This window comes from Cynocephalus volans, chromosome 12, assembly GCF_027409185.1.
Source record: "Cynocephalus volans isolate mCynVol1 chromosome 12, mCynVol1.pri, whole genome shotgun sequence".
Classification (NCBI taxonomy): Eukaryota; Metazoa; Chordata; class Mammalia; order Dermoptera; family Cynocephalidae; genus Cynocephalus; species Cynocephalus volans.
This window is the reverse complement of record NC_084471.1, coordinates 22,451,539-22,478,588: the sequence shown is the minus strand read 5'-3', so window position 1 is coordinate 22,478,588 and position 27,050 is coordinate 22,451,539. Positions and strand designations below refer to the sequence as shown.

The following is a 27,050-nucleotide window of genomic DNA, read 5'->3' as shown; positions in this document are numbered from 1 at the left end:
GCTGGCGGGGCGGGAGTTACGCTTCTCTGGGTTCCCTTGGACTTCAGGTGGGGCAGGTGGCTGCCCCGCATGTCGCCATGCGGGTGGCGGACAGCTCCTGAAGTTTAGGCAGCAGAAACCCACAGCACCGCATACAGCACGGGACGGAGTGTAAATCGCCCGATGCCACTGGGAATGGCTCACGGCCTGCTTTCTCCAGCCTCCACATCTCACCCGCTGTCAAATGCCTGGTCCTTACTTAGGCAGAGTTTATCATCTTCCTCCCATGACCTGTGTGATGGGCTGTGAGCACTTCACTTCTCACGCCCAGTACGGTTATCGAAGTATTTTTTTAAAACAGCTACGCTGCTCCCTGGGGATCTGAAGTGGATGCAGTTTGTTGTGGTTTTAAACACCTTATTAAAGTGGAAAAGAAGAGAGACAGAGAAAGGAATACGTTTAAAATGGATCGTTAGTTCTTCAGCGTTTCCTGTACTTGGTTATTGTCAGTTATTGGTTTTATGACATAAAATATATCAATCCTATTATTGTTTATTGTTTTGTTAATGTTCAAATAGAATTTAAAGACTCTCACCTCTTTTTTTTTTAAATCTGCCCTTTCTTTCTAAACCTCCCTGTAAACTGACTGAGAAATAGCCCCAGAGAAGTATAGAAGAGTTTGGTTTTGCTTTCTTCTCTTTTGCTCTTTTTATGTGACTCTGCCACTATCTCAGATAGTTTCACTATCTCAGAACTCCTGAAGTCACATTTTTGAGAGGTGTCTGGGACTGTATAGTCGCAAACACGAATGCTACAGTGGAAAGCCAGCTGACATTTCTTTTTCCCACTCTGGCCTTTCTTATTCTTATCACTTAGTTCTGTATTTATGTTTTAAGGTATATGATAGATACATTTTTTTGAAGCTAGTGTTTATTTTATCTCGTTAAAATATGAGGAAGCTTGCTTAAGCAATAGTATTATAAGACTGCAATGGTGGAAATACAAGCGTGACAGCAGGAAGCATTTCACACTCATGTATATTTTCCAAATTAAGTAAGAATTATCTTTAAAATAAGAAAAAAGAATTTTAAATGTTAACTACCTTTGTTTAGGATCCTTTACAGACAATTTTTTAAAAATTTACTGTGTTCTATGTTAAGATATTTGGAAATCTTGAGTTCCTAATCATAGACACAAAGGGCTTTTTAAAAATATCACTATTTGGGTAAATTTCCACAGTACAAAAACTTCGATAAGCCTACAATTTCAATTAGTCAAAGCCATTCAGTTTAATCTTATGAATCACTGAATTTGTCATAAAAAACTATTTGTGAAATCGAAGAAGTGCAAAAATAATGCCAGTAATCTTAATAGTAATCATGCTAGGAGAATTAGTATTTTTTTAACTTTCAGTTTCATTTGGATGCATTATATTGTGCTTTCCCTGAAGAATTAGGTCATTTTTAAAGCTTCTTAAACTATTCTTTTATGTTTCTTCCAAAAACATGTGGATTCTTTAAAATTTTTTTAAACCATCCTATTCTATATAAATTGACACAGAAATCTAAAATATAAAGGGTAGTTTGGAATGTCCCCCATTTTTTTCTTTTCTGAGAGTCATTTTTATGTGTTTTTAGGTTCTCATACATATACGGACTATTTAAATTCATAACATATGAATACACATATTAACATACTTTTGCTTCTTCTGTCTACCAGCTTTTTCAAAAATTCTTGATCCTGCATATCAGGTTGACAAGGGAGGCAGAGTAAGGTTTGTTGTGGAACTGGCAGATCCAAAGTTGGAGGTGAAATGGTATAAAAATGGTCAAGAAATTCGACCCAGTACAAAGTAAGTGGGCTTTGCAAATAATCAGTGATAACCATAAATAAATCAAACTGTAGTTTGGCTTAATTCTCCGGGAATAAAAGAATTTTTAGTTATATCTTTATAATGCAAAATCATATAGAGAGTAAAATTTTCAGTCACTTTTCATGTATTTTGGAACCATTAAAATTATAGTGCTATATAAACTAAACCTTGTTTTATGTTTAATTCTATGCAGAGTATTTCAAGTGATTCCCAATTTTGGTTTTGTGTCACTACAGGTTATATGAGTATATGATTATTTCAGAGCATTGCCAAACTTCTCCAAATTTTTAAAAATAAAATATAAAAATAAGTTAAAATACATATTTGATATGCCAGCTGGAAGTCATACCTTATAATTAGATGACTTTCACTTTTTCAAAATATTCAATAATGGCTCAATACTTTCTGTATTCAATTCAGGCACTGTTTTGAACACTTAACTCATGATATTGTCTCTGAATAGAACTATTTAGTGTTGTGATCTAATGAAATACAGATCTAAGCCTGTGTTTTATTATTTCTTGGCCCACTCCCAAATGAAGGAGACAGACTAATCCCTGCTGTCTGATGGTATCTCTAGTCTATTATGAAACTACTTTACAGAGATCCTCCTCAGCCTGAGAGATTTTCAACTCCAATGTATTTTTTTAAGTTAACAGGGGCCACGTGTACATGTATAAAAGACTTTAATCCTGGAAATCTGTCACTTCTGGAGTACAATCAGGTGGTTTCCAATTTCTTAATGTGGTCATGCCAATGCAGTGACTCTGATGATAATGTTTATACTTCATGTAAAAATCTCTTGAAGGTGGCCTGAATTTACCAAAAACATAATCTTAATTGGTTATCTTTATGTAGAAAATGTTGTTTAATATTTGTTCTTGAAATCTTCAGTTTGAGAAATTCCCAAACGAGTTTTTTTTTTTTTTTCCTAGTCTATTATAATGCCCTAATGTGCTTCTCCATAATCCAGGTCACAGATAATTAAATTTTACAGTCTTTCAGGCTTCTAGTTGTGTTTCCAAATACTCAAATTCTTTTTTATTAGATGGTAACTGTGATATGATAGCACCAGTTCTTAAGCTCATTTAAGAGAACATCACATGCTATAGAATTACTGCCGGTATTAGTGATTAAGGTAATATTATTGCTGAAATTATATAATTATTTATTGACCCAACAAAATCTACTGTCATTGGGCTAGGCAATGAATGGAATATATGACAATGAATAAAACCAAATCTCTTCCTACTTCTAAAGTACATGAATTGGTCATTCAAAGAATGTACTGAGTCAAAAGTCTCTGTGACACCCTTAGCCAACCCTATTTTTTTACCAGTCAGTTAAAAAAATTAAATAGCAAGAATGTAAGTACTGATTCATATTTGAAATAAAAACTTATGTTAAAGAAAATATAACAGAAATGAAATAGTATGTGTGAATATGCATATGTACTATGTGTTACAAAGAAAATTAGTTTTTGTTTGATGTTAAACTTTAAGACATGCTATACAAATGGCAGATCAAAATCATATCCTTGGCTTTCAAACATTACCAATTATAAACCACATTTGCTGGCAATAAAGAAAAGAATCCAATGAAGTCCAATGGCTCTGTTTATCTTCCTCCTGTTTAAAACAGATACATCTTTGAACACAAAGGTTGCCAAAGAATCATGTTTATCAATAACTGTGCGCTGACAGATGATTCAGAGTATTATGTGACAGCTGGTGACGAGAAGTGTTCCACTGAGCTCTTCGTAAGAGGTAAAATGAAATCTCTTACTGCAGTCTTCAAGAGCCAATGGCTCTGCATCTCTAAGGGGTATTGATCAAAATGAAAATGACGAGGTGAGCTCCTCATTACCAGGGCAGAGGTAATAGCATCTCTAGAACAGATATTGTGTATCTTAATTAGTCTTCAAGTTTGTTGAAGACTAGAAAAACCAAGGGGAGAAAAAAGCTGCTGAGCAAAAATACCTCGTGGTTTTGTCTCAAGCTAAGTATTATTCTGCAAAATAACTATTCTAGGTATAGCTTCTGAAACCCAATAAACTTTACTGGATAATGTTCATTTCACACAATCAGCTGATCACAAATAGGTTTCTCCTGAAACCAGCTTCATTAGTAAGAGGGTATCAGTGGTTGACACCAAGCACACTGAAGACCATCATTTACTAAGACATTGTGAAAAGAGCTGGAGGTGACAACGGAGCCACATATCACTTATTTTCTTCATGAGGCCCTCTGATTACAGACAACTCTAAAATCTCTATCATCCATCCAGAACCAGAATCAAAGAATTTTAGTGTTTATACATTCTCCTTCATCAGAAATGTCTACCACCTCATATCTTATTTGCTAAAAGAAGGATATTTGATGCATTGGCTGCTCTCCAGAACAATAATTTCTTTGATTTGGAGAGTTCTCAGAAAATTGGGAGAACTTACCCCGCGTTGCCCGCTATTTATTTTGTCCAGACAGTCAAAAAAAAAAACAAACAAAAAAACTTCCCTACTCTCTACCACCATGTGAACCATCAATGATACTTTCTTACTGTTGGTTTTTCATCTGTGAACAAATCAAGACTCATGAGGCAGGCTTTGGACACTTAATGATTCTGATTCCCCCTTTTTCACACTAGAGCCTCCAATTATGGTGACCAAACAGCTGGAAGATATAAACGCTTACTGTGGGGAGAGAGTGGAATTAGAATGTGAGGTGTCTGAAGACGATGCTAATGTAAAATGGTAAGTAGCTTTCCTGGGATCTGTCTGTGTTCAACAGACAGGAAATGTCCCTTTATAGTTGACAGAACAGGAAATACAAATGTCTTTTAAACATATGAAGAAAAGTTCAACTTTTTTGTGTTAGTGATGATAGCTAAAACTACACTAAGATACTGGGTATTTTTCCACCTGTGAGACTGAAAAGAGATCTAGAAATCCATATTGGTAAGCATGTCAGGAAGTGGGCCCTCACTGATAAACGGATGACTCAAGGTCACCAGGTCTGTCTGACTCCAAAGCCCATGGACGCCCTTGACCTCTATAGCAGACTTCCTCTCCCCATGCCAGACTGGCAACTTACATGGAAAACATATTTATATTTTTTTCATTTAATGTCTAGTCACTTTATTGTTACAGTACCTCAGAAAAACATCTCAGACTGAGATTCACCAACTTTTAAAAATACCCTCCCCCTTTTTTTTGGTCAGGTAGGGAGTGTTTTCTCAGGTTCCCTATGAGTAACCTCACAATTAAAAACCAGAAGACTTAAAATCTTGAAACGTAATGTTGAACGTTATAGTAAATTACACAGCAAGAATCTGTAGTAATTGGTACAGAGTAGATTCTTCATTCTAATCTAAAATCATAGTTATCTTTAAAATGCATTAAATGATGCTGTTCTTCCTAGTGTGCGTCAGGGGCCGAGCCCGTGGCACACTCAGGAGAGTGCAGCGCTGGGAGCACAGCGACGCTCCGGCCACGGGTTCGGATCCTATATAGGAATGGCTGGTGCACTCACTGGCTGAGTGCCGGTCATGAGCGTCAGTAGGCCGTATGTGATAATAGCCACTCCTAGCAGCTGAATCTGATTGGTCCTGAAGAGAACAGTGGTTCATGTTCTCAACATAATTTTGTAGACAGTACCTGTTACAATAGTAAATCTATTGATAGACAAATTTATTTCTTCATGTTTTCTTTATTTTAACAAATACGAGTGTACTTCAAGAAGTTCATGGAAAGATTTTCATTCTTTTTTTAATTCTATTTTTCCGTGAATTTTTTGAAGTACGTTTGTATCTCTTGTATCTGGTATCTGCCAGAAATTCTGCAGGACGTTGCGATATAGCAATAAACAAGACCAACACGGTTTGTTGCCTGAAGGATCTTTTATAAAACCTTTGCTGTGATCCATTTTCACTCAGGTTTAAGAACGGTGAAGAGATCATCCCCAGTTCAAAATCAAGATACCGAGTTAAAGTCGAGGGCAAAAAACACATCTTGATCATAGAAGGAGCTACAAAAGCTGACTCAGCGGAATATTCAGTAATGACAACAGGAGGACAATCGTCTGCTAAACTCAGTGTTGACTGTAAGGAAACATGCTGTAGATGTCCTCTAAATTGGCTTACTGATGATGTTGTGTTTGTTCACCCAGTTTTAGGAAAGTTTCAATCTATTTGATTTCTACTTGTGGTAGTTTTAAGTATGTAAAATGGATTTCATTCTGTCTATGTCAGATCAACCAGGGTCCTTGAGAAAGGAAACCGACTACTCCCTTTAATAGTAGAGCATCAATGTTAGGAAAGAAGCATAAAAAACATCTGGCAGAAAAGTTACCCAAATGGTTATAATCCCAAGATCATATAAATAGATTGTAAATACTCAGATAAGATATAAAATCCTGATAATATTTGCTTAATCCATAGGTATACTTGCTATCTATTCATTAAATGAACCATTCAGCACTCTGCAATCACATTTGGGGTGAGAAAAAAGTTACTCAAACCAAGGGGGCTCAACTTAGAAGATTGCAAGAGCTGATTTGCTAATAGGCTTCAGAGGCATGAGGGAATTAATGTACTTCCCAAATGCTTTCTAATAGTAGTTGTCAATGGCAGAATCTATCCCTTGAAAATTAAAGTAGGAAGTATCTCAGGATGGTTGGTAATACAGGCAGTTAAGTAGTTAGTCCAGCTGCAGTTCATACAATCATTGAATTATTCAGCAGCAATCTCAATACATTCCTTATGTTTCATGGATCTGTGGCCATTTTAGTTTAACATCAAAGGTTTTCAACCATACTCATGCAGATCCTTATCTGAAATTTGTATCCGTTTAAAGCAATTACAGTCAGTTTTGCTATAGTCCAACATATGCATTTCTAAAAATCATTATGCTATTCAAAGTCATGCAATAAAAACCACAGGGATTATAGGGGAAATGGGAAAATGGGCACGACACTCAAGAATTTTGTCAGCAACACATTAAAGAAATATAAGAACCTAATAAAAAAACAGTAGCACAATTTTACACATGTTAAATGGTTAATAAACAGAGTAATACAATAAATATGGCACTTAAAAAAGACCTGAAATTTGCTTGTGGAAGTGGCGTTGGAAGTGTAGCTTGTGAACTATTGTGGAGTAGTAGAAGGCGGATTATTTGAAGTTGGACAGATAGTTGTAACTTCAGATGTGAATGGGTATAGCTTATATCACACAGGTAAACTGAGGTAGCTGATAAGTGTTTGAGGTATACGTATGTGTGTTTTGTGCATTCCTATTTGGCTCAGTTCGGCTGGGTGCAGTTTTCTGCATGCATCTAGTTTGTCAAGAATGAAGTCATGCATAGTCAAATGTGAAATTGGTGTTATGCTTCAATTGTCCCCTAATATATCAATTTCATTGGAACAAATTCTCGTTTTCAAAACAAATGTTACAGCAGAACTGACTATCATTGTGAAATGCCACCATCTTGGCCTGCCTGGAGTTTGGGGTTGGCATTTATGATGGTCTGCTCTTTCTATAGTGAAACCTCTGAAGATTTTGACACCTCTGACTGATCAGACTGTACATCTTGGAAAAGAAATTTGCTTGAAATGTGAAATCTCTGAAAACATACCAGGAAAATGGACTAAAAATGGCCTACCTGTTCAGGAGAGTGACCGTCTAAAGGTCGTTCACAAAGGAAGGTAAGCAAGCTAGGTGACCCACAGGTGAAAGCTGGTTCCCATCTCCACTTTCTCCACTTTCTAAGTAATATATTTGGTGAGTGTTCTTGGAGATCAGCCAGAAGGAGATGATCTATTTCTGATTCTTTGCTTCTAACTAGCAAGAATGTATGATTTCTCTGTTGTACCTCATATACTACTGGCCATCCTGTATTTGCACCTCACAATGGTACTTTATTTATTCAAAACCCATTGACTGATTTTTTTATTTTCATCTAAACATGAGGTTAGAAGAATGATACTGAATTCTAGTTGAGGACCTTGTCAATGGGATTAACTGTCCCTAACTAATAAGTGTCACATGACCTTCCCACAACATTTTTGGAGGGAGTGGCATAATATCCTAGAATCTAGCAAAGATCTAAGGCAAGGGTTTTAGCCTTGGATCCATGGACTCTTTGGAGATCCTGAATGGACTTTCAGAGGGCCCCATAAATCCTCCAAAATTGTGAGAGGATTCTGTGTGTACAAAAATACATACTTTCTACAGAGAGGAGATCCACGGTGTCCATCAGATGTTCATTGGTTCATGGTTCCTAGAAAGTTAATACTACTTCAGGGTTTGGCATGTGAAGCCAAAGTCAAGATTATTCTTGGTAATTTCTTGAATCTTAAGGTGTAGCATTATTGAGATGTTCTATTTTAGCCTTTTTAGAGCTATGAGACAAAAAAGGGAATAATGGACTTGCATACACGATAAGCAGGTTGTATTTATAGAGGTAATTTCATATGGTCCAAAATAGAGATTTGATTAGAATCAATTAATAGAATAATTAAGTTTCACATTCTCCCTCCTCTCTCTCTTTCTCACTCACCTGTACTAAATAAGTTAATCAGATAAATACCAGGTGCCTTTTAAGTTTGCGTCATATATTATCTAAATTTTTGAAGTCAGAAATACGTTTCCTTTGTTTCCTTAGAATCCACAAATTAGTGATAGCCAATGCTCTCATTGAAGATGAGGGTGATTACGTATTCGCACCAGATGCCTACTCTGTTACTTTGCCAGCCAAAGTTCATGTTATTGGTGAGTAGATAAAATACATCATTATATAGTTGTGTTCTTGTTTGTTTTTGTTTACCATGGAGTTATAATATATTCAAAATGGTGTGATATTTAAAGAAAAGATACATCAATTGAGATTAATCACTAATCGTAAATAGTTGATTCTTAAGACTTAGGATGAAATAGTTTTGCAGGGTGCCTGGCACCAAGTACCTGGACCCCTCTTACATTCTTTTTGGCCAGATAAAATATTGGTTACCACCAATGTACTAGCTAAGCACTAGCCCAAATATTCATAGAAATAACTGTCTGATAACAAAGGGCATGCTTAATATTCCAGATCCTCCGAAGATCAACCTGGATGGTCTTGATGCTGACAATACAGTAACAGTGATTGCAGGAAACAAGCTTCGTCTTGAGATCCCTGTGTCTGGAGAACCACCTCCTAAAGCCCTTTGGAGCCGAGCAGATAAGGTTTGTTACACACACACACACACACACACACACACACACACACACACACACACACACACACTGCCTACCCTACCCCTTACCATCCATTAGTTAGAAGAAGGAAAAAGACAAATAAATGCACAGGAGTACAGTACAGATGTAATTCCTTTGAGAAAGAAAGATGACATTTTAAAACAAATCTGATGATCATTTATTTATTTTTCATATTTCTGACTACCTACTATGTGGCCAAGCAAGCTTTTATGAGCAGTGAACAAGGTTCCATCTTTCATTCTAATGTGTGTTGGGGGGTGTATTAGTCCATTTTGTGTTGCTATGACAGAAATACCTGAGACTGGGTAATTTATAAAGAACATAGGTTTATTTGGCTTACGATTCTGGGACAGCTGCATCTGGCACGAGCCTCAGGCTGCTTCTACTCACGGTGCAAAGTGGCAGGTAGCCAGTGGGTACAAGCAGATCACATGGTGAAAGGAAGCAAGAGAGAGAAGGGGCGGGGTACCATGGTCTTTTAAACAACCAGCTCTTGTGGGAACTAATAGAGGGAGAACTCATTACTTCCTCCTCCCCCAGGGAGAGCATTAATCCATTCATGAGGGATCTGCCCCCATGACTTAATCAGTTTCCAACACTGCCACATTGGGGATCAAATTTCCACGTGAATTCTGGGAGGACAATACATCCAAACTCCATCAGGGGGGAAGATGGAAGAGAAATAGACAGTGAGTTATTAAACAAATAAATAGACAAAATCACTTTGGATAGTAATAAGTACTACGAAGATAATAAAAGAGAATGACGTGGTAGCGAGTGGCTGCATAGTCACTGGCAGCCTCTGTGAATGACAACAGGAACTATTTATGTGAAGATCAAAGGGAAGAGAGTTCCAGGAGGAGGCAATGCAAGTGCAAAGGCCAAGGGGAGAGAATGAGCCTGGTGTGTTAGAGGAACAGGAGAAAAGCCAGCGTGGCTGGGGCAGAGTGCCCGAGGAGGAGGCAAGTGGGTAAGGTTGGAGTGGCAGGGTAGTACCAGCTCCAGAGTGACCCTGTGGCTCCTACCAAAAAAAAGTATTACATTTAAAAAGAAGAACCTGAAATTTCTACTTCCAACCAGAACTGAGTAACAGGAATCAGATTTACCCACTCATATGGAATAACTCCCCAAACTGACAAAATATATGAACAATGATTTTCAAGACACTAGACTTCACATAGTGGGAGACAGTGACTCTTATATATGGTAAACAGATGAAGTGACACCTACAATTGCACCAGCTTCCTGCCTTAAGAGAGTTTCCAGGTAGTGGTACAGGAAGAGAAACATGGACAGAGCCTGATGGACTCCCTGAGTGTAGGACTCCCTTCATACAAGGAGTGCAAGGCAGCTTGAGTTCACACTACACGGACTGGAGGACAGAGCTGCACAGACAGAGCTCTGGAGCTCTGCAGAGGATCCCTCTCAAGAATTCGGCAAAATAAGTGCACACTTATGAGGAAACTACCTAAGACCGGGGAAAGAACCATCTGAGAGGATTAAAGGGTAGGGGACTAGCACTCATAAAAGGCCAGGAATAGTGCCTGTTCCCCCAGCCAGTCTTGAAAACATCATAATTCAAAGTGTATTGAGTAGAGTACTGAGAAAGGTCTTGCCTCAGTTGCAGGAATAATTAACTCTAGGCTGGGCTCTGCCCTGGACCTGCCTAACATCATAAAAGCATGCCCTAAAAGATTCAATGTCCAAGTAACTTAATTGCATTCCAGATCAAATCTTAATATTTATATAGGAATGTGAAAACATCAAGTATCCCACAAGGTAAAATCTGTAATACCTGCCATCCAATTATGGCAGAGAAATAAGCAGGGAAACACAATCCAAAATGAGGAGAGAAAATTGAAAGCAACCCAGATCTCACACGTGTATTAGAATTAGCAGTCAAGGACATGACAAAAGTTATTTTAAGTATATCCCCTTAAAGAAAAATCCCCTTATGCTTCTGGCAGGGGTAGAGGTAAAGGGAACAATTTGAAATATGTGAGAGCATTCTGTTCTTAACAAGGCCTGCCTTCAGGAGAAAATATTTTATCAGAACTTAATCTGCTGGAGTCTTATCAGAATCTAAGTAGATTGGGAAGGAAATACCCAGCTCTAGCCCCATTAAGCCATCCCGTCCTACGTAAGGAAGGTGGGTATTGAAAAGCACTACTAACGTTCAGAGTCCAGGGGTACAGGCTTACCAAAAGATTGATACCTAATCATAGGATTATAGAATGCTTCCTCCCCCGCAACAAATTACCACTACATTAATAAGGGCTATTTACTGTGGTTTCTTCACCCAGTGCATAATGTCCATTTTTCAACAAAAAATTACAAGGCCTACTAAAAGGCAAAAAAAAAAAAAAAAAAAAAAAAACCTAGTTTGAAGAGACTGAGCAAGCATCAGAACCAGGTTAGATATGGCAGAAATGTTGGAACTATCAGACCAGGAACTTTGTAAAGCTATGATTACTGTGCCATGGGCTTTAATGGAAAAAGTTGACAACATGCAAGAACAGATGAACAATGTTCAAGCAGAGAGATGGGAACTCTAGGCAACAATCAAAAAGAAATGCTAGAGTTCAAAAACATTGCAAGAGAAATTAAGAATGCCTTTGATGGTTCACTAGTAGACAGGACACAGCTGAGGAAAGAATATTTGAGCTTGAAGATATGAAAATAGAAACTTCCAAAACTGTAAAGCAAAATAAAAAAAAAAATCAAAATATCCAAGAACAATGGACAACTACAAAAGGTGCGACATATGTATAATGGGAATACCAGAAGAGAAGAAGGAGAGAAAGAAAGAGAAGCAACATTTGAAGCAATAATGACAGAATTTCTCCAAAGTCATGTCAGGAACCAAATCACAGATCAAGAAAGGTCAGAGAGCACCAAGCAGGATAAGTTCAAAAAAAAAACTACACCTAGGCGTATCATATTCAAACCCCATAAAACAGAAGAAAAAGAAAAAAAAAATTCTGAAATAAGCTGGGGGATGGAGGGGTCTTACCTTCAGAGTAGCAATGATACAATTGAAATCTGACTTCTCAGAAACCATGCAACAAGCAAGAAGAGAGTGGAAGGGCATATTTAAAGTGTTGGGAAAAAAGACACAACAACCTAGAATTCTGTACTCTGTGAAAGTTCCTTCAGAAATTAAGGAGAAATAAATTCTTTCTCATTCATACGAAAATTGAGGAAATTTGTCACCAGTGTATCTGTCTGGCAAGAAATGTTAAAAGATGTTCTTCAGAGAGAGTGAAAATAATATAGGTCAGAAACTCAGATCACATAAAAAAAGGAAGAGCATCAGAGAATGAATAAAGGAAGGTAAAATTTTAAAACTTATATTTCTTATTTTCAGATAACAGTTTTAAAAGTAATAATAGCTATGTATTCAATTATGTATTCAACAATGTATTCAATTATGTATGCTTATATATTTAGATTTACATGTGCTTATATATTAGTGAAATGAATGGTTTCAATGATACAAGGAATGTGAGAGAGGAATTAGGGATGTTTTGTTATTATAAGGTCCTTGCACTACATGTGAAGTGGTAATGTTATGTGAAAGTGGTCATTTAGTTGTAAATGTATTTTGAAAAAGTAAAAAAATAAAAATAAAAAAGAGCTATAATTAATATGCTAAGAAAAGAGAAATATGGAATCACACAAAAAGCTCAATTAAAATTTAAAAAGGCAGAAAAAATTTATGACAACAAAAGAAGATCAGAAGGACAGAAAAAGAAGAATTGGGAAGAGTAAAATGGAAGAAGTGTGCTGTTGTAAGTTTCTTCTACTATATGTGAAGTATGAGTATCATAATATCACTTAAAGGTAGATCATGAAAAGTACAATATGTATACTATAAACCCTTAAAAAAGCCTAAAATAACAAAACAGAGTTCTTGCTAATAAATCAGAAAGGAAATAAAATGGAATCATAAAAATACTTAATCAATGCAAAAGAAGGCAGAAAAAGAGGCACAAAGAACAGATGAGAAAAGTTGAAAACAAATAGAAAAATGATAGAATTGCAAGAATAAATAGATAAATTAGAGATTTCAATACTCTTCTGTCAATGATTTATAGAACAAGACAGAAAATCAGTAAGGTTATAGAAAATTTGAACAATACTGTCAACCATCTTGAATTGATTAACATTCATAGAACACCCCATTGCACAAAGCAGAATGGGCATGATTTCTAAGTGCACATGGAACATTTACCAAGATAGATCATATTTTGGGCCGTAAATAATTCTCAATAAACGTAAAAGGATTCAAGTCATTCAAGGTATGTTTTCTAATCACAATGGAATTAATTAGAAATTAGTAATAGAAAGATATCTGGAAAATTCTCAAATATTTGGAAGTTAAATAAGACATTTCTAAGTAACTTATGGATCAAAGAAGACATCACCAAATAAATTAGAATATGTTTATGAATGCACCAAATATCAGATTTGTGGAATGTCACTAAATCAGTACTGAATTGCCCTAAATCTATTAAAGAAGTGGAACATGTAGTTCAAAACCTTTTTTAGAGAAAACTCCAGGTCCAGATGGCTTTACTGGAGTGTTCTAATGATCGTTTAAGGAAGAAATATTACCAACTCTACATAAACTCTGAGAAAATTGAAGTAGAGGGATTAGGAATATTTCCCAACTCATTCTTTAAGGCCAGTATTACTCTTATTGTAAAACCAGACAAAGACATTACAAGAAGAGAAAACTACAAACCAGTGTCACTCATAAACATATATGAAAAAGTTCTAAACAAAATTTAGCAAATCAAATCCAACAATATATAAAAAGAATAATATATCATGACAAAGTGGGGTTTATTCCAGAAAGGTGAAAGTTGGTTTGACATTTGAAAATCAATTAATATAATTCATGATATTAACAAAGTAAAAAAAAAAATGCTATCATCTCAATAGACACAGCAAAAACATTTGACAAAATCCAACATCCATTTCTAACAAAATCTCTCAACAAATTAGGAAGTAAAAGAAATTTCCTCAACATGACAAAAAAACATCCATGAAAACCCTACAACTAACATACGCAAATCAATAAATGTGATACACCATATTAATAAACTCAAACACAAGGACCATATGATCATATCTATAGATGCTGAAAAAGCATTTGATAAAGTTCAGCACTCATTCATGACAAAAACCCTCTATAAGTTAGGTATAGAGGGAAAGTATCTCAACATAATTAAAGCCATATATGACAAACCCACTGCCAATGTCATCCTGAATGGGCAAAAGCTGAAAGCTTTTCCTTTAAGAACAGGAACTAGACAAGGATACCCACTCTCACCACTCCTATTCAACATAGTGTTGGAAGTACTAGCCAGAGCAATCAGAGAAGAGAAGGAAATAAAGGGCATCCAGATTGGAAAAGATGAAGTCAAACTGTCCCTGTGTGCAGATGACATGATCCTATATATCGAACAGCCTAAAACCTCTACAAAAAAACTGCTGGAATTGATAAATGACTTCAGCACAGTAGCAGGATACAAAATCAACACACAAAAATCAGTAGCATTTCTTTTCTCCAATAGTGAACATGCAGAAGGAGAAATCAAGAAAGCCTGCCCATTTACAATAGCCACCAAAAAAATAAAATACTTAGGAATTGAGTTAACCAAGGAGGTGAAAAATCTCTATCATGAGAACTACAAACCACTGCTGAGAGAAATTAGAGAGGATACAAGAAGATGGAAAGATATCCCATGCTCTTGGATTGGAAGAATCAACATAGTGAAAATGTCCATACTACCCAAAGTGATATACAAATTCAATGCAATCCGCATCAAAATTCCAAAGACATTTTTCTCAGAAATGGAAAAAACTATCCAGTCATTTATATGGAACAATAAAAGACCACGCATAGCCAAAGCAATGCTGAGCAAAAAAAATAAAGCTGGAGGCATAACACTACCTCACTTTAAGCTATACTACAAAGCTATAATAACCAAAACAGTATGGAACTGGCATAAAAACAGACACACTGACCAATGGAATAGAATAGAGAATCCAGAAATCAACCCACACACTTACTTCCATCTGATCTTTGACAAAGGCACCAAGCCTATTCACTGGGGAAGGGACTGCCTCTTCAGCAAATGGTGCTGGGATAACTGGATATCCATATGCAGGAGAATGAAACTAGATCCATACCTCTCGCCGTACACTAAAATCAACTCAAAATGGATTAAGGATTTAAATATACACCCTGAAACAATAAAACTTCTTAAAGAAAACATAGGAGAAGCACTTCAGGAAATAGGACTGGGCACAGACTTCATGAATACGACCCCAAAAGCACGGGCAACCAAAGGAAAATAAACAAATGGGATTATATCAAACTAAAAAGCTTCTGCACAGCAAAAGAAACAATTAACAGAGTTAAAAGACAACCAACAGAGTGGGAGAAAATATTTGCAAAATATACATCTGACAAAGGATTAATATCCAGAATATATAAGGAACTCAAACAACTTTACAAGAAGAAAACAAGCAACCCAATTAAAAAATGGGCAAAAGAGCTAAGTAGGCATTTCTCTAAGGAAGATATACAAATGGCCAACAGACATATGAAAAAATGCTCAACATCACTCAGCATCCGGGAAATGCAAATCAAAACCACACTGAGATACCATCTAACCCCAGTTAGGATGGCTAAAATCCAAAAGACCCTGAACGATAAATGCTGGCGAGGTTGCGGAGAAAAAGGAACTCTCATACATTGTTGGTGGGACTGCAAAATGGTGCAGCCTCTATGGAAAATGGTATGGAGGTTCCTCAAACAATTGCAGATAGATCTACCATACGACCCAGCTATCCCACTGTTGGGAATATACCCAGAGGAATGGAAATCATCAAGTCGAAGGTATACCTGTTCCCCAATGTTCATCGCAGCACTCTTTACAATAGCCAAGAGTTGGAACCAGCCCAAATGCCCATCATCAGATGCGTGGATACGGAAAATGTGGTACATCTACACAATGGAATACTACTCAGCTATAAAAACGAATGAAATACTGCCATTTGCAACAACATGGATGGACCTTGAGAGAATTATATTAAGTGAAACAAGTCAGGCACAGAAAGAGAAATACCACATGTTCTCACTTATTGGTGGGAGCTAAAAATTAATATATAAATTCACACACATATATAAATTCACACACACACACACACACAAACCGGCGGGGGGGAGAAAATATAACAACCACAATTACTTGAAGTTGATACGACAAGCAAACAGAAAGGACATAGTTGGGGGGGGGGGGAGGGAGAAGGGAGGGAGGTTTTGGTGATGGGGAGCAATAATCAGCCACAATGTATATCGACAAAATAAAAATTAAAGAAAAAAAAAAAGAAAGAAAGAAAGAAATATGCTCTCCTTTTAAATTGCAAAAAAAAAAAAATTGACAATATCAAATGCTGGCAAGGATATGGAACAATTAAACTCTCATACATCGCAGTGGGAACTGTATATCTAAGAAGTGTGAATTGTACTGTATGTAAATTATAGCACAACAAGCAAACAAACATACAGAATATAGAAAACTGAAGAGGATAATATAACACAAAAATAAACATTTTTCTTTTCACATTAAAAAGAAGCAGAACATCTTTTATAATCTTAAATTAGAGTTTAGCTAATATGAAGAAATTTTCTTGTATTATAAAATTAAAGAATAATAAAAATTATTTCTAGTATTATTACTGTTGTCACAATCTTAAATTATTGAAGACTCATGAGACCTAACCCAGACACAAAAGACTTGAGAGTTAACTTAATAGTTCATGGCAAATCACCCAGTTTCTAAATTACTTAGACCTCTGTTTTTCCTCATTGTATACCGGCTATTGATTATCATAAAGAAGACATGACTTAGGAATCAGAAAAATGTAGTGCTGCTTTAAATTTCAGGTTTGAGAAAGAAGGGAAGAAGTAAAAAATAGAAGAAGAAGAAAACAAAAGAAAGAAAATATAATAGGAGGCTCAGCCTGACTCTGTCTTTACTTTGGGTATTAGATGTTTATTCTTCCATGTCTTTACTGGAAGGGAAAAATCAGTGTTTAACTCCATAAATGGAAATTTGGCCTTGCAGCCTTCTTTAATCCTTTTCAGTATTTTTAAATTTTCCTTAGACATCTAAGGAAGTGAACAAATCATTATTTGGTTTCTGATATGAATCTGAGTATCAAATTTGACGCACAAAGTGATTCCTCTCCTAGAAAGACACTTCTGTATTTGTATTTTCAATTCTCCAACTTTCTCTTGGGAGAATTGGTGTTTAATAGGCTTTGGAGTCAAGTCCCACTTCTGCTGCTTCTCAGCTGTGTGGCCTTGAGCAAGTTAAGTCTCAGTTTTCTCAGGTGTAAAATGGCATAATACCTTAACAGTTGGGGGAGAATCAAATTGAGAAAATACATTTCAGGCACTGACACCCACATCTAGCTCAGGTTATAAGGCACACTGAAGTAGCACTTGTTGTCATGTAGGTCCTGCCACATTTTGTTTCTTTCCTTCTCAGGCTATTACGGAGGGCAGCGGCCGGATAAGAGCAGAATCCTACCCTGATAGCAGCACTCTGGTCATTGATATTGCTGAAAGAGATGACTCTGGAGTTTACCACATACATCTGAAAAATGAAGCTGGAGAAGCTCATGCAAGCATCAAGGTTAAAGTTGTGGGTGAGTCCTCTGGGAAACAATCTTCTAGAATCAAGCTGACAGGTCTATCTCGATCCGGAGTAGATTTTTCCACCTGTTGGTTGTCTCAGCTTTTCTGGGAAGCCAGTAAAAGAAAAACACAGTATAGTTAGATTTTATAAATCACTGTCTCTCTTTTTCTACCTTTGCCACTTCTTTTTTCCTTCCTTCTCTTTTCTTCTCTTTCATTCCATTCCCTTTCTTTAATCTTCTTTTTTCTTGCCTTCTTTTTTCTCACTGGAGGAATGAGTAGCTAAGGTCAGCCATTTGGGGTTGCTGATCATTAGTGCTCCACAGTCATGTTGGTGCCCTTTAAATGTCACTGAAACATGATTGCTAAATAATCTCTCACATCCTCCCAATCATTGTAGATGAGTAAGATCCGCCTTGGTCGTTAGACAACTAAGTGCATTTTTCCTAAGCCTGAAACCAAGTAAAATGAGTCTAGCAGATTATTAGTGGTCCGCGGCCATGTGATCTCCTCTCTCCACTTCAGTTTTCCCCAAAGTGACATATTTCAAAAAGTGAGGTCACTTTATCAGGTACCGAACTTTATTCACAAGACATGGTGACTTGCCATTTTTGGTCTGGATTTCTACCAGTCAGCATCTTGAATCTTTCAACTGATGTAAAATTTACAACCATTAGTCCTTGGTTCACTTCTGCTGGAAGTTCACTTTGTAGTTAAGCAACGGCAACAACAATCACATCCGACATTTAGACAATAATTAGTTACCATTTTCAAAGTAAAGAACAAGAGTCTTGGGTTCCATGTGGGGCTTATTCTCTAATGTTGTGACACTAGCTTAAGGGATTTTGAAACATCATTATTTTTATTTGTATTGGGCTCACCTTCCTTTATCCTATATTGAGCATGGCTTTTTGCCCAAATTAGTTACTAAGTGCATTTCAGTAAACATGGAAAAGTACTCAGAAATAAGTTTGTATGATGATTACCCAAAAACATCCAACAAGAAGCTAATATCCAGAATATACAAGGAATTCAAACAACTCAATAGTTAACAACTCAATATTTAAACAACTCAATAGTTAAAAAACTATTTAACAACTCAATAGTTAAAAAACAAAAAACATAACCCAATTAAAAAATGGGCCGGGGAGCTAAATAGACATTTCTCAAGAGAAGACATACAAATGGCCAACAGCTACATGAAAAAAATGTTCAATATCACTAATCATCAGAGAAATGCAAATCAAAACCACCTTGAGATATCATCTCACCCCAGTTATCCTGGTTATTATCAAAAAGACACAGAGTAACAAATACTGACAATGACTTGGAGAAAGGCGAACACTTATACATAGTTGGTGGGACTGTAAATTAGCACAGCCATTACGGAAAACAGTATGGAGGTTTCTCCAACAACTATAGATAGAACTGCCATATGATCCAGCAATCCCACTACTGGATATATACCCAAAGGAATGGAAAGCACCATGTCAAAGGGATACCTGCACTCCCATGTTTATCACAGCTCTGTTCACAATAGTCAAGATATGGAACCCAGGTAAATGTCCATGAACAGATGATTAGATAAATAAAATGTGGCACTTATACACAATGGAATACTACTCAGCCATAAAAAAGAATGAAATTCTGCCATTTTCAGCAACATGGATGAGTTTGGAGAAAATTATGTTAAGAGAAATAAACCAAGTACAGAAAGAGAAATACTGCATGTTCTCACTCATATGTCAAAGCTAAAAACAGAACAAAACAAAACAAAAAATAAATAATAATAATAATAAGTTGAACTTTTAAAAGGATAGAGAAGAACTGTGGTTACTGGAGATGGGAAAGGGGAGGGGGAAAGTGAGAGGCTGATTAATGGACATAAAATTACAGCTAGACAGGAAAAATAAGTCCTATTGATGTACAGTCAACCCAGGAATCTATAATTATCAATGATTTACTGCATGTTACCAAATGGCTAGAAGAGAGGAGATCAAATGTGCACAGCACAAAGAAATGATTACATTTTGCAATGATGAATATGCTAATTACCCTGAATAGATCTTCACATATTGAATACATGTATTGAAATATAACTCTGTACCCCATAAATATGTGCAATGTTTCAATAAATTTTAAAACAAACAACATATTTTCCCATTAACATTTTTCTTTGCACTCTCTCTTCCTTATTTTATTTTATTCTGTCCTATTTTTTGTCTGCTACAGACATCCCCGACCCTCCAGTGGCACCGAACGTGACGGATGTGGGAGATGATTGGTGTATCATGAATTGGGAGCCTCCTGTCTATGATGGAGGGTCTCCAATCTTAGGTAACTGCATGTTGGTCAGTCCATGCACCTGTGAGTGAAGTTGGTGTACTCTTTATGCCTATTAATACAGAGTACATTAAAAATTATTGCATTTAGAAAAAAAAATTTAATATGCTGTGACTTTAAATATTCATTTGAATTGAAATATACATATTTTGGGATGCTCTGTAACTACTTGAGATTTAAATGGCTCTGATGAATATCATCTGATTGCCTCTTCTCTTTTTTTGTTTGACATTTATACTCAATATCTAATTTTAAAACGACTATAAGTCTAACTTACACTGTTATACTCAGCAAATGTCTAGTTCCATAGGGTTATGTCTATGAAAAAATTTCTTTTAGAGTTAAATACTTGGAAGAATTTGCTTCCCCTATGGCATGAAAGTTTTCTCTCCTTGCTAATAATGAGGCTCACAAAACTGGTCATTTCTCCATTGTCTTCATTACTGGGACTGAGAGCCAACTATATTGGCTCTGTCTGTATTGCTCAACTATAGTGGCTGTTTAATAGCAATTGCCTACATATCTGTGATCCATTTTTCTCCTCTTCCTAGTAAAATATAATTTTTTCTAGTCCTCTTATTCTGTTTTTTTTCTGTATATTATGGTGTTAGTTAATATCAATATTCACTATAATCTCTCTCAAACAACTGATGGAATAAGGTGGGTTAAAAATACATACACATATGACTATTACCCTTAGAGTACAGAGAACATGCCAAGTTTTAAGAACTTCTAATATCTGACAGAGTTTAATTTTGGAGACCAAGGAAAAACCTGTTATCATTTTGTGTACCTGCAGGATACTTTATTGAGAGGAAAAAGAAACAAAGCTCCAGGTGGATGAGACTGAATTTTGATCTCTGCAAAGAAACAACTTTTGAGCCCAAGAAGATGATTGAAGGTGTGGCCTATGAGGTCCGCATCTTTGCAGTCAATGCCGTGGGCATCTCCAAGCCCAGCATGCCCTCCAAGCCTTTTGTTCCTTTGGGTGAGTCAAGAGAGATGTGTCTTTGTCATGGGAATCATTGCCCCAGATTATGACTGCTTTCCTTCTGACCTCTAACTGGGACAGGGCTGGAGGCTTCTCAAAGTAGGGCGTGGGCAGGAGGTTGGAGGGAGTTGAGGCAATTTTCTGTCTAAGAAATTAAAAAGCAGCTTTGGTAGAGTTGAATATCTTCATAATGTAGGCCCTGGAACTCATTACCAGAATCCCAAGTGACAACTGTGGGTGACTTCAGCTGCCACTCCCCACTGAAATTTGGAGCTGAGGCCGCTGACACATGACTACTCTCCATTTGTCCTTCTGAAGGTGTCACCCAGCACCTTGGTGTAAACACTATAAGTAAAACAAGCAAACCACACTTGAAAACTAGCCTCTTTGCTTTACAATTACACCTTAAATGTTAACTACTGAACCAAAAAGTCAGTTCAGTGACAGCAAAGAGATAGAAGATGAGGTGTCTCCACTATTTTAAGGCAGTGAAGTATTTTTTTCAATAGAAGATTTAGTACAAACTTGCGCTTTAAAATTAGAGAGTTTTAGGAAATTTACTCTAGGTAATTAGATCCCAGACTCTGACTTCTTCAATTTCCATGGGTCTCCCAGCCTCCCACACCAACCTCTCAAATTGGAGGAGCTGTGTGGCAGCGTTTCCAAAATTCTCATGTCGATCAGACCTTTCCTTACACACAACCGTGCTCAAGGAGTCTTAATTGAATGTTATTAAGAGGCAGGGCTTCTGTGTCTATTTTTATTTATATCCAGAGTCATTTTATCACAGTTCCTGTGTTATACCTCTCTAGTTAATAGTTTCTTCTTTTTTCTGCCTGTTTTGTCTTTTAAGCTGTAACCAGCCCTCCTACTCTTCTGGCTGTTGACTCTATAACTGACACGACTGTCACAATGAAGTGGCGGCCCCCAGACCAGATTGGTGCAGCAGGTTTAGACGGCTATGTGCTAGAGTATTGCTTTGAAGGATGTAAGTACGACTAGTAGTTAAAATCAATACCATTATCCATAGGTCAGATCTGTCCCCTTTCTTTTGTCTCTCTTGGGAACTCATCTTCCTACTGAAAATGAGATCAAGCCAAATGTCATCCTTCTGAGATGTATAAGAATTTAGCCCTTCTTTAGTACTTGATGCTAATAATTTGAGATCTCAAAAATATCCTGGCGAGGCTGCCAGATTGAGGAGGAAAGGTATCTAACAAAACTTCAGAGACTCCACTTCTTGAGCTGTCGGAATTGAATTGTACCACAGCAAAATAAAAGTCTAGGTAGGATGAAGCAAGTCGGAAATGATAAAACCTGCACTGAGTAGAAGTTAGCTACCAGAAGAGTTGCCTATTTGGGGTAATAATGAGAGACTCCATATTTGGCTATCTGGTGATCATCTCCTGCCTTCTTAAAGGAAAGAAAACAAAAAGACTAATTAAGAACAACTCTTAGAGAGAAAGAAGGAAGGAAGGAAAGACCACAGTGGTGTGTTGGACTTGCAGAGGGAGAGAACATACCTTAGGATGCAAAGTGAAGTGGGGGGGGGGACAGGGGGAGGGGGCGGGAGTGGGGGAGAATTGGGAGGGGGACACGGGGTACAAATGCAATTTGTGGTAATGGGCAAGCTGCCAGTGTGAATCTGGCCTTCACATCTTGGACATGAGGGGGGACAACCAGCTCTGTATCTCATGAAATATTCATAACCGATAAAAAAATGAAATTAAAATCTAAAAAATTAATTAATTAATTTTTAAAAAGAAAAAAAAAGAACAACTCTTAGTTTTAAAGAAAGCCACATTAAATCCCAGAGGGTATAAGAAATAGTTTTGACAAGGAAATGACACAAGAAAATATGGGTAGAGTGTACCTGAAAACCAAAAGATGTGAAATTCACCGAGAGCATGTTGTGTTTCTTAGTTTACTTACTTGCCATTCTTAGAAGGGGTGAATCAAAGCACCCCAGCTCTGGACTCAGGCTCTGTTCTAGATGAGAGCAGGTAAACAGTCCAGCAGGGAAGCCTGTCCCTAGCCCACAAATAGTAGCTCAAGACCTAACCTCTAACCAAACTCTTTGGACCTTAAACTTTATCATGGATCTTCCAAGTGAAGGAAAGAAGCTCCAGAGCACATTTGGGGAATGAGAATGTGAATGCAAATGCGCCTCTGAAGGAGGAAAACCACCATGGAGAAGAAACTTCTTATGGAGAGAAAACTGCTGAAAAAGAAATCCCAGGCCCCCGGATTGGATCATCGCTGGCTGGGGGGGCAGAAGAGGAGAGGGGTGTAAAGCCTCCTGGTATCGCTCAATTCTTTTTACACACACTCCACCCACGGAGTACTATGCTTGATTTTTGCAGGGCTTAGAAATCCACTAACCCAAACCAGTGGGGACATCATAAGAAAGTTCCCAGGGTTAACCCAGCAAGGGAGGTGGGGAGTGTCGCTAATACAAGTAAATTCTTGAGCACTTCAGAATATATTTAATTCCTATTCCATTCCCCCATCCCCATTTAAAAGAAGCACGAGCACGCCGCTCTGTTTCCCGTATTGCCCAGCCAGCAGCATTTCCCCGTCGTTTTCGTAATGAGGCTGCTGAGCACGAACCTTTTGTGTATGTCTGAAACAGAGCAAATTCTTTACTCTTTTCTTTCTGATAGGTTTAAAAAGTGAGAAGATACAACAAAATGATAGATGGCTGTCATTTTGATGTTACCCACCTTAGATAAAATACAGTGCAATGTATTTTACATACTTTGGCGTGTGGTCTGTGTAGATACATATGTATATGTCTGTATACATATGTATATGTACACAGTCATTATTATGTCTAGATTTTGCCACATAACGTTTTGGAATTAGCTTTCTATGGAAGTTCTTTTGTAACGTCTGTATCTTTCTTCTTGCAGTCTTTTCTTATTTTCTTTATGTGGCTGCCCTATTCTTCATTCTCTTTTAATGGCTGTTGTCTTCTAGACTAATTTCCTGTAGCGTTTAATGCTTTGACATATGTCAGGTTTTATTCTGTAAGAGATTTCTTTCTTTTATAAGATCGTGTGTTGTTTTATCTTGGTTTGGGTTTTGTTTTGTTTTTTTAATGCCTGCAGCATTTTACTCTTCGTTTTCTTCCTTCACTCTAGTTTCTTTTCTTTCTTCAGAATTCTCCTCATGTATTAAATAACTTACATATTCCTTCCCCCTTCCCTGACACCATTTCCTCTCTGTTTTCCCCAATTACAGTGGTTTGAATGGGAAAAGATGGTCTATTTTCACTCCCCTCTGATCTTGTTTCATCCTGTTTTCTCTTGAAATTCTCTCCTATCCTTATTCTTCACTCTTTCCTACATTTTCTCAGTCTCCTATTTTCACTTTCTTATCAATTGTCTCTTGACTATGAAAATACCACCACAGTAGTTCCCAAATAGATCACTTACTTAGAGATGTATCTCTTTTTCAGAGTCATAAGTAATTTTTGTCATCCACATCCCTTCCCAGCTGCCAGTATATTCTGGCTTCCTGCCCCTTCTTGATACTCCTGGTAGGGTTGGAACAAGAGAGAGGAAGCCTGTTCCTCTCCTGGTGCACGGAAAGTCATCATCCCAAACCAGTGGGGTATGCCCAAGACCACCCTGTGAGCCACCCACATGGAAGGAAAGGACCCAGGCAGGCTCAATTGGTTTTCTTGACACAGAGTTCACTGTCACGGCACCAGGGCTGCCTCCTGAACTGCTGAGGCAGTCTCCATTTCTATTCAGAGCTTGAGCCCTGGTAACACAGGGCTGGCCTGATCACAAATGCCTGCACTCCCAGACTCTGATGAGGGAGTCCCATGTGCCCTGGGGACCTGCAGGGACCCTCCCAGGCTGGGGTGGCAGGGACAAGAGCAAAGATAGACTGTTCCACTGTGTGCGGCTCCCCTGTGGGTTCCAGGACCTTTCCTCCTTTTCCTTTGGGGTCTTGCTTTGTTCTTCTGTATCTCTTCTTTTCATGGCTGGAGGTGCCCAGCCTCCTCTCTCCTCCTCTTCTCTTTTCTTTTTTCTCCTCTTCTCTGTGGCAGGTGCCTCAGGACAAAAACCACAGTCTGTGCAGAGCAGGCTGTGCCTCTCCTGAGGAACCCCCCTAACGTGTTTGGTCTCTTTCGTCACTGCTCTGAAGACAAATCTCTTTGCATACTTTGCATACTTTACTAACAGAGAATGCTGACTACTGATACAATATTTTTCTGGTGTGAAAGTGGGTGTCTTTAATTAATTTTAATGACGGATTCTCAAAGGTACATCAGCAAAACAGTCTGGTGAAAATGGGGAGGATGCGTGTGATCTATGTGATCTGCCAGGTAAAGTATTCTGCGACGCTCTCAAACTTTCCTACTGTATGATAACGTTTCTGGGAATGTCCCATGACCAAGCATGAAGTACACCTGCCATCCACACACTAAAAAGCCCTTAGAGTTGCGGGGAGGGGACAGTGAGTTAATAATGTAGTAATCTAAGCCTTCTTTTTTCCTGTGGGCATAATGGATACTAAATTTTAGAAGCTGAAATATTTGTAAGCCCTGGATGCTGAGTTTAAATTCTCTTGAAGTTGTGGACAAAGCTACCAAAAACAACAACAAAAAGATCAGATTTTGTGGGAAGAGATTGTGCCAGCTCCTTTTGAGGTATCAGCTCATGAGCTGAGTTTCCTCTTTGTAGATATAAGCTTCTTTTCTTCATAAATGTGAATGAACGTGATCAGATTCTCTACGCTCATAATAACATCTCACAATAATGTTAGCCAAGATAAAATCCAGAGATTATATGACTATAAAGGTCAATGTCTGTCATTCACAAGAATAGCACTTTTCTGTTTTTCTGAACCTTAATGTATATAGATGGCTAAATATCATAATCACATCAAGTCATTATAAAACCAAATTGGAATACAATTGCTGGAAAATTCTTGGGGACATCTACTCTTATTCAGAATAGGTTTTTCAGAAACAGCAGAGTCTGATAGTTTATTTTTTCTGTTGTTTATGTTAGCCACTTTAGGCTGTTTTTCATTTAAATATATGAAAAATGCCCACTCAGGTGGTCTGAGTCCAGGCCAAAGTCAACATTCCTTCCAAATGATTTCATTGTGAGTCAAACACCAATTTGGAGTTGACTGTAATGGCCAGGATGATTTCTTTCACTAAACACTGTTCCTCCATCTTTCTTTTTTCTTTCACGGGTTTTAGCTGAGAACTGGATAGTTGCAAACACGGAGCTGATCGACAAGACCAAGTTCACCATCACAGGTCTACCGACGGATGCAAAAATCTTCGTGCGAGTGAAGGCTGTGAATAAGGCGGGTGCCAGCGAGCCCAAGTACTACTCTCAGCCCATCCTCGTGAAGGAGATCATAGGTAGGTGGTAGGCTTTCAAGATGTGGTCTCCAGTTTACTCTGTTTGCTTTTATTTTTTAAAACCCCTTTCTTTCTCAAACCCTCCTATTGTTGTCACTCATTAGATATTTTATTCATGTCTCCTGGGAGTTAGAAATGAACAAAACTGCTCTTTTAGGGCAATGTGGGAGGTCAGTTTTGGGTTTAGAACTTGGTACTCTGAAGACCAGTTAGTGAACCTCACTAGATTCCATGAGCCAACTCTGGCTGAGCTGCCGATTGACACTGGAGAGAGTGTTGACACAGCAGTACATACGATCTCTGCAGCAGCAGTGTTACCCAAATGGGTCTGCAAGGTCAAACCATTTTCATATAATATGAGCACATTGTTTGTCTTTGTAATGTTTTGACATCCGCACTGATGGTGTAAAATGAAGGTGAGTAAAACTGCTGGTGCTGTAGTGTGAATCAAGTCAGTGCCACCGAACCATGCTGCCTGTCCTCTCTTCCTCACCAACATGCA

The 27,050-nt window shown here is 37.6% G+C and overlaps 1 protein-coding gene across 9 annotated transcripts in view; it reads left to right on the top strand.

Annotated features, from left to right (window-relative positions):
* Positions 1-27,050, top strand: part of MYBPC1 (myosin binding protein C1) — a 91,120-nt gene that overhangs the window by 41,594 nt on the left and 22,476 nt on the right. For 5 of the 9 annotated variants that reach the window (XM_063074995.1, XM_063074992.1, XM_063074997.1 and 2 more), the window contains 14 exons: positions 1,699-1,831; positions 3,494-3,618; positions 4,496-4,601; positions 5,783-5,949; positions 7,389-7,551; positions 8,511-8,617; positions 8,937-9,070; positions 17,674-17,833; positions 20,055-20,159; positions 20,965-21,153; positions 22,010-22,144; positions 23,267-23,458; positions 25,433-25,495; positions 26,381-26,548. In XM_063074995.1, the coding sequence (XP_062931065.1) occupies positions 1,699-1,831; positions 3,494-3,618; positions 4,496-4,601; positions 5,783-5,949; positions 7,389-7,551; positions 8,511-8,617; positions 8,937-9,070; positions 17,674-17,833; positions 20,055-20,159; positions 20,965-21,153; positions 22,010-22,144; positions 23,267-23,458; positions 25,433-25,495; positions 26,381-26,548 (1,947 nt within the window). The remainder of the gene's footprint in view (positions 1-1,698; positions 1,832-3,493; positions 3,619-4,495; positions 4,602-5,782; positions 5,950-7,388; positions 7,552-8,510; positions 8,618-8,936; positions 9,071-17,673; positions 17,834-20,054; positions 20,160-20,964; positions 21,154-22,009; positions 22,145-23,266; positions 23,459-25,432; positions 25,496-26,380; positions 26,549-27,050) is intronic. The other 4 variants (XM_063075000.1, XM_063074998.1, XM_063074999.1 and 1 more) reach the window with 2 other exon arrangements.